General features: G+C 49.1%; 1 protein-coding gene across 1 annotated transcript in view; it reads right to left on the minus strand.

Annotated features, from left to right (window-relative positions):
- Positions 1-7,588, minus strand: part of LOC126576644 (fibrillin-1-like) — a 74,090-nt gene extending 66,502 nt beyond the window's left edge. The window contains exons 1-2 of the mRNA XM_050237950.1: positions 7,585-7,588; positions 6,916-7,189 (exon numbers count right to left, since the gene is read on the minus strand). Of these exons, the coding sequence (XP_050093907.1) occupies positions 6,916-7,189; positions 7,585-7,588 (278 nt within the window). The remainder of the gene's footprint in view (positions 1-6,915; positions 7,190-7,584) is intronic.
- Between the last annotated feature and the right edge of the window lie 1,134 nt (positions 7,589-8,722).

Genomic DNA, 8,722 nt, shown 5'->3' on the forward strand with positions numbered 1-8,722 from the left:
CGAAAATTGTGTTGTTTTTAACTAAAAGTGCCGAAACCTTAATTATACGCTTTTTCTGCACTTTGTTTTTCTGGAGAGTTTCGATCTTATCACTTGTATTAAGCAACATAACACAATACAATAGCAAGAGGCAAGACAAGAGAAGACACCATAGCGTTAGTGTCCTGTACTACATCCATTCGATCATTAACTGTTCAAAATGTATTTCGAATAATATAAAATGAAACAATGAAAAGGTTAAAACAAGAAGACTGCACAGTACCACACTATAAGAACAAAAATTATTAACAATCTCCAAAAAGCACTCCTAATCATGGAAAAAGTTGAAGGGAGTTGAGGAATTGAACACTTTAAAAACTATATTTTAAAAAATAAAATTTACTATGCATTGCTTTAAGCCTTTCAACATCCTTCCATTAATTAATTATTCTATCAGAAATGTGTTATTTTTTACGTTTTTTTAAAGAAAAACTCGTAGAAAATTATATAATTAATAACCAGCAGTTCCAGCCAGCTGAATTCAATTTGATGATTGTCGGGATAACTTAAAGTAAGATGTGCTTATTGCCACATAAGCCAAAAAACTTGACAAGAAATTGGAATAATTCCTCGGTGCGCGCTCGATAGTTGAGCGTCCATTACGTCCATTCACTCGTCCCGATGTGCGCCCCGAAAGATCCAGATCAGCCCGTGGCCATAGCTCAACAGGGAAATAGCTATGGGCCATAGTACTGCCATAGAAACCCATTTCCATCCCACAACGCGCGAGCTAACACTGGACCTGATGGCCATTCGGTGTGACTACGAGTTGTAAAACTGTTCGCGCCCGGAAGCACGGTGCTCGAAGCTCGACAGTGGGGCGGACACCCCATCACGACGATGACGATGGTGCCTTTTTTATTGAATCTAATCGGGGGAAATGGAGCATAGAAGTTGAAATTGGAATTTTCATTTCTCGGACATCAAAGTCAAAGACGGCGCGACAGGAAGCACTAGAGAGATATAGGAAGGGAGAGAAGGAGAGAAAGAGAGAGAGAGAGAGAGAGAGAGAGAGAGAGAGAAAGAGCGACAGTCAGGTTCGTCTCGTCTCAGTTTGCGGAGATCCATTCCCCGGCATCAGATAGCATTTTACTTTATGAAGATCTTCGCTCGTTAGGCAAAATTGCGTCCTCGGAATAACTGGCAGCTGATTATGTCTAATGTTTTCCGTCGCCACGGCCTCCAGGAAGGAAGCAATACGCGAGGTAACTCGCAAGCTCGCGCTCTACCGCTTGTCAACATCCTCCTCTAGCATCACTCGTTGAGCTAACGATAACCAAGCAAATAACCGACAACAGCGACGACGACGACGACGACGACGACCGTTCTGGACCCAAATTCGGTCGTCTAGACACCCTCGAGACGCGCACTCGACTCCCGGCGAACAAGCTGCTCGCCATCGAACGACGATCGATTCGAAGCTTCAGCGCTCCATGCAAACATCTTAACTCCCGGGCTCATTGACACATAGTACCGGGGGGCATGGGCAGCTACTTGCGAAACCGCAATAAACTCCCATAGGTAGCCATAAATTATGGCCACAAAACCGGGTCCCGAGCACCACCATTCGACGGATAGACCAAACATTATCGAAGAGACGTGTTCCGAACCGCATAGAGCGCCAGCCGGGTGGGTCTAGGTGCCGGCACGGTACAAGGGCAGCGACACGACGCTATCAGTACCACGTATCCCACAGCCAGGACGCCGGGGGTCCTCATGTGGGACCCATCACAGACACATTTCGGGGAATGGAGCCAATAGCCAATATGTGATGCTGATGCTGCTCCAAAACTGTCTAGCACTCCCCAGTTGCTGAGCTGGCTGGAGCACCAGGAGTCCACCGGAGTGACACTGATGATGATGATGCTAAAGATGAAGATGACTCCATGGATTCGCAAGATAGCGAAGAATCCATATTCAAAGCTCTATAGGTGATGAGCACTAGATGATGATGAGACCGGAGGTGATGAGCAAATTAATTTTTGCTGTCACTTTTAATTGGCCAAAGGGTGTGAGCGTGGAGAAGATGTCCGGTGCGTAAGAGGAGTTTAATAGGGGCTCCGCAAAAACTAGACGCCTCTGCCACAAGTTGACGACGACAACGACGACGCCTAACCGCTAAAAGCACTCCGAGGAATAGTTTCGGTCAGCGGCCTTTGTTGGTCTTTAATGTCCGGAAATAGAATCCTGCTTTGGGTTGAGCGTTGAGATCACCCATCTCCTGCCACCACCACTAGTATTGCTTCTAAAGACGCCCCGTAGATCGCCACTGCCCACGTCCACCAGACCAGACCAACGAGTGTCCAACGGGTCTGCGTCATTTGGAGCGGCTAGTTGGCTAGTTGGTTCCTCCTCCAAGACCGGGCCGCTTGTTGGTGGGTGCAATTTGCATAACGCTCGTCTACGGTCCGGAGATGATAGCCTGGCACGGACTGGCCACGGCGTAGGGACCGGAGAGCAGTGCGTCTGGTTCATAAAAGTGAAAATTGAATTCGTAGATTATTAAACACCTAACGGCCCCCTACGAGTGACCATCCAAGATGTGTCGTAAAACCACGCCGTGCCGTGCCAGAACTCGACCAGAAGGTGGCGCGACCCGCGAACCACAGGCGCGCGTGCTATCCGGAGGTGAAGATGATGCCATGTGTTATACGCCGGATATATGCTGTGGCAGCTCAGCGGTCCCCGGATGTTCCCAATTTCGGAATGTTGATGCAATAAAAATGAGTAACAACCGTCGCGGCACACGGCATGGCTTGACATCTCCGACGGTGCCAACGGTGTGGAGTGCGGGATGAAGTGATTCTACCCGGGGATATCTTGGCCAAACGAGAAGGTCATCTTCTGGTGTCTGGAGAGAATCTTCTAATCATGGTGTGCAGCTCTGGGAAGAGCTCAAGGATCAGATAGACTCAGATGGTTAAACTTTGATGTTACAAAGCACCGAATGTTCCTGATTACAACAAGCGTTGGTACTTTTTTTTTTACTTCATCCCTTTTATGACACTTTTTTTTCATAACTGTTAGGCCAATCCTCTCCTACATCTTTTTTTGTTCTTACAAAAAATTCTCGTCTACATCTAACTTTAACAAGTCTTTATGCAGTTACTGTTCTTACTCTGAGTTGTTGACATTTAGATATTTAAGGTATGAGTATTTTGTGTTTTCCGGATTCTAGTTTAAGGGAGGGCTAAAGTATTTAATTTTTAAACTCAATTTAATTTGTATATGTCTTCATGAATGCTGATCCTTTAAAGATTGTTGTGTAAAGTTTTTGGATGAATCGAAGAAAATCTGACAACGATATAGATTCATGAACATGCGTGCTTCATATATGGCTCAATGTAGCTCGTTACTTTGAAGCGCGTTTCCCAAAACCTACGCTTTCTAAGTGGAAAAAGTACATTTTGGCAGCGGCAGCTTCCTAAATTTGATGCTATGGTTGAAGTTGTTTACAAACCCTCCCTAAAATACCAAAAAAAATATGAATAAATGAAAAATTGTACTTTAATATGACATTCATGTCACAAAATAATTTGAATGGATTCTTCATCTTCATTCTTAAAAAAAAAACTTCAAAATTGACCCTTTTCTACCCGAATGAACCTTAGCACCCCCTTAAGAACAAGTCTACTCGATCTTTTGTCACACTAACAATGGGTTCTCCTCTACATTTGACATCATCAAGTGCTTATGCAGTATGTAGTATGCAGGACTTATGCAGTATGTAGTATGCAGGGCTTATGTAGTATGCAGGACTTCTTTCTCTTTGTTTTAACATATACACATCTGTTATCTGAGCACTAGTACGACGCGTGTTTTTCGGATTTTAAGTGGCCAAGTATATGACGAGGCCGTTGACTTAATTTTTTTAACATTTGATAAGTCAAGCATTGCGGGCCCGTTGATTTTATTATTTTAAAATAAAACTCCACTCCAAGCCGGTGCAACGGAAACTGTGGAAAGTCCATTAAGTTGTCCACCACAGTGCGATCACCCAACCACCGCGGCCACTGCCCGCAGCACACCGTCAAGAATGCACACACATTTCGAGTGGTCGAGTGGCATTTTGGGAGTAAATTTCCAAAGTTTACGATGCTTTGTCATCAAGCCACTCGACCGCCGACGCCGGAATTTTTTTTTTTCGGTCTCCATTCATTCATTGCAACGATCGACCGGAGTGCGATATCTAATCATGCATCAATTCCGATGCAAAGCCTCACGACGCACGATGACGCAGTGGCGTGGCAAGGTGTCGGGGCAGCGAGCCATTAGCGAGCGCACGAAGGCACGATATCGAATCGAATCGAAGGCCTTCTCGCGGGCCCTTCGCTCGGGTGTGTGCACCCTTAATAACGAGACCTAATTTATAGATTCCCTTTTTCGGGAAGTGGGACCCTCCACAAGTAGGTGCGACCGATGGTGTAATCCGATCCCCAACGTGCCGCAACGCGTGCACCGCGAGAACACAAAAGAACGTCTTGAAGAAATCGTGATAGTTCGTTCGTTCGTTCGTGCGGATGCTGGGCACACGATGCCCTTTTACCAAGGCGCTAGTGCGTGCGATATGAAACGGCATCTTGGCCAGTAAGCCCCACCACGAGGACAGCAATCACGATAACTCAATGCCTCATTCACTCATCCAGCCGCCGGGCGGGAAACAAGTTAATAAATTATCAGCAACATTATTCCGCTCGGTTTGTGGCTCCACTCCCGGATGCGCCCCTTTGGAAGAGATGCAAACACCTGACCAACTCGTGGGCCTGCCACTAAGTGCCCCCCCCCCCCCCCCCACCAGGAATCGATTGGCGAACCAGAAACCAAAGAAGTGCCAGCGAATCGAACCCATCGTGGCGTGAAATACGATTTCGACTCGATGCCGGTGCGGCATGCTAAACGAAATAGATAAATGGCCACCACCTTCGGCCACCATCGACCGGCAATGGTAGGGAAGTCCTCTGCACAGTAGAGATCGAGATATTTCTTGCGCGTTTTGCGGCAGGGCCAGTGCAGCGCTCTGTAGCACTCCTCTATCGCATCTATCGCCTCTCGGAATGATATTCTCTCCAAAACAACATTCTTAACCGACCAGCCAGCCGTCCGGCCGTCCGTCCGAGGGCCAGGAACTGGCTCGCTCGAGTTTTGCATCATCTTTACCCTCTCCTCCTCTTCCAGGGCTCCAGCTCCAAATGCAAAGTCAGCCACAATGCCACCACTAGCACCGCGTTGTGGTGGTGGAATGTTGCATTTGGCCAATGCATTCCAATGTTGCTGCTGCTGCTGCTGCTGCTACGGTGTCCAGCATCCATAACTTACAATCGCTTCCGCACTCCTTGCTCCAATCCGGGGATGGAAAAAAGTGCTGCATAATTTATCTGTCGGTGGCCAACAGCCGGCGCATCCACTACCCTATTCCCCCGTCGGAGGAAAGCGATCCTTCTCGTCCTCGAACTCTCATATCCCTTCAGGGAACTGGCCACTGCAGGCACTCTCCTCCATTTTTTCTATCTCTCTCTCTCTCTCTCTCTCTCTCTCTCTCTCTATCTCTCTCTCTCTCTCTCTCTCTCTTCTCGCGCTCTCTGTGGGCTGCAAGTCCATCCTTGTGGCCAGTCCGGGAGAAGTGAAAATAAATGGTTCATTGTGGTCTACTTGTCCGTCGTGTCCATGCCCATAGTTAGGCCACTTTGTGTGCATGTGTGTGTGTTTGATTTTTCTCCCTTACCGTATTTTTTTCCTTCTTTATTTACTCAGCACATTGCTGAGCCTCTGATGAATTGTAGTGCAAACCGGAAACCCCAGAACCGAGGACCGAGGGCACCACAACTCCTTGAGTAACGAACTGGAATGGAAAATGGCGAACCATTGCTCACGAGCCCGTTTAGAACGCCCGTACTTTTATTTTTGGGCCACATATCGCCACCATTTGGTACACTTTTTCCACCAAGTTCCACCGTTTGTCGGCCCGGAAAAGGAATGCCCGGGGATTCGAAAGGAAAAGACCAAGACCAAAGTGCATTTGCAAAACCCGCACCAGTCGAAGAGAAGAAAAGCACTTCACACGCGGTGGTGAGCCATTTTTTGTGTGTCGGTGAAATAGATAAGACAAATATCGACCAGCATCAGGTAGGTAGGTTGGTGTTGTCACACAGAGTGGGTGAACCTGAATGTGAAGAAGAAGCAGTACGATGTGAAGATATTCCACCTCGTCCTATGGCGTCCTCGTGCTGGCACCACTAAATCGAAACACAGACACAATGCCAGCCAATCATGCACAATCTGCAAACCGGGCACTTGCATGCCAAACCCTTTGTACGTGTGCATGAGTGTCTGTGTGCTAGTTTCCTAAAGATACCACCACTCCAAGGTGCTGCAAAGGATGGTCGCACAAACCAATCAATTCAATTTGTTATCCGCTCGTTAAATTTATTCCTCTCAATTTCAGCATCCACCATTCCAAGCGCCAGGTGAAAAAGGTGGCAAATTGTGGACGTATGTCAACCCCGAGCCGTGGTGACCGGCGGCGGAAGGAAAGTAGCTGTCAAGCCAACTGAATGGCGGCGATGATGCTGCTGCTGCTGCTTCTGCAAGAGCTTTCTCGATTGAGATAAGAGTTTCAGAAGAAGGGAGGTGGTGGAAAACCGAAAAAAGGAGTAAAATGGTCCCCGGGAACAACCGGAAGTGAATGAAAGCTAACGAAGCGCGCACGGTGCAGCGAGTGCTTCCGTTTAAATTGCTCTTGCAGAAGAGGAGACTGGCACGGATCTCCTTCGGGTCTGGAATACTTTAAGCCCAAAAGCAAGGCTATGGCAGGCAGCAGCAAAGGAGCTCGGCGTTGCCATGGATGGATGGATGGATGGAAGGACGCGAGCGAGTTACTGCGACTTACCGCGAACACAGACGGGCAGCTTCACCGGTGGCGCCGTCAGCCATTCGTCCGTCTCGATGCTGCAGCGAAGGTGGGATGCACCGGCCGGATCCTGCAACCGGTACCCGGTCTGGCAGGTGTAGTGTGCCGTTACGTACTCCTCGTTGTCGTCGACGGTGAGCCGGGCCTTGGCGTGCGCAAGCTCGGGCGGTTGCTCACAATCTTCGTACGTCTCGGCGATAACCATTCCTGAAAGAGAGACAGAGAGAGAAGAGAAGAGAGTTACTTTTTAACATTCAAAAAGTGGTCGACTTTTGCATCTGAGCAAACTAAATGATAAGAATCATCTTCAAGCCGGCTGGAACTGGTGCGTAAATAGAAAATGTAAAGAAAGGGAGAGAGACGCAGAGCTGGAGATGTCGCTCCGGTCCGGTCGATGGCAAAGCAGTCAAATCACGGCCGCCTGATTGACAGTCCGGAGTGATGGCCCCCCTTCGATTGAACTTGTGTGAAGACCGGCATCATCCCCGGTCATCAGATCGTATGTCAATCAAGTCAATCGATCCGAACCATCGCGAGGCGCATCTCACGCGCGCTAGGCCCTCGGCCTGGGGGGTCCTCACTCGTCGGTAATAGATTTTTAGTCGGTTTTATCCGCTTGACCGGCGCACATGACGCACCCATGCTGGCGCGCGCTCTCCAATCCAATCAAGAGCCCTCTACAGTCCAAGAATTCGACATGCTGCTCCTCGCAGGCCCTGCTCTCTAATCTGTCTGTGGCTTGTGGTGCCACAGGAGCACCAGAGCGTGCGTGTTGACAGCTGGTGGCTCCCCGAGCAGTCCGGGGATCTGTCTCTGGCCGTGAAATGTGTATGTGACACACGCAGCTCGGGCAACAGAAATGTAATTTCCTTCCTTGCCACCACAAAAGAGCACCGTCGCCGCCCCAACCCCCGCACGACCGGTTTGACTTTCGGGTCTCAAGTCAATCTCCGGTTTGGCTCGGGCACCGGGAAGAATGGATTGTCGAATGGAGCCCACAAGCCATCGTGGCGGGCCATAAACATTCCCCGAGCTACCGGATTACCGGGGGATTTTGATGGAAGAGCCCACGACAACGTAATGGCGGCGGCTGGGAGGTTGTTTATCATCCAATTCCGTAACTCATAACCCGCAAACGGTCTGCGGTTATTGAATGGCATCATTCCCCGGGAACGAAGCGCGACACAGTGACAAATGCTGATTTAGGTTTGTGGCCACGCGGATACGCAGATGGTCGCTTCTTTGCCCATGGGCCAGATGCAAACCGATGGAAGTGCGTGAGGAAGTTATAAACGAAAATTACCTCATAAAAAAGGCGAAAAGACCCCACGGTGACAAATTAAATTAAATGTCAACCTGCCTTCCCCCCTTCCCTAGGCTGGCAAATCGGCATCGGGTGCGTACGGAACACCGACCATATCAACCGGCGATTCATCACGGACGCGCGCGCTGCGCTGCCGGCCAACACTCGTCCGAACCGGAAGCCGGCGCTCGAGGTCGCGTGAGGTACGCGTACCGGAAGCACATGCATAACACTAGCACCAGCACCAGCACCAACATAAGCGATGAAGTAGTGTGCCCCAAAAAAAAGGGGGGCAACAACAGGAACGGAAAGGATCAAATAGCCAAACATCAACAAAAACAAACTCAAGCTCGTGCTCGTGGTCGCAGGAGGGTGGCATGTCGGTGCTGGGCGGCGGTGCGACGAAGATAAACGGTAGAAGATATCACATTAGCTGTCATTGTCACCGCTATCTTCATCCGACGATTCGCGCC

Source organism: Anopheles aquasalis, chromosome 3, assembly GCF_943734665.1.
Source record: "Anopheles aquasalis chromosome 3, idAnoAquaMG_Q_19, whole genome shotgun sequence".
Lineage (NCBI taxonomy): Eukaryota > Metazoa > Arthropoda > Insecta > Diptera > Culicidae > Anopheles > Anopheles aquasalis.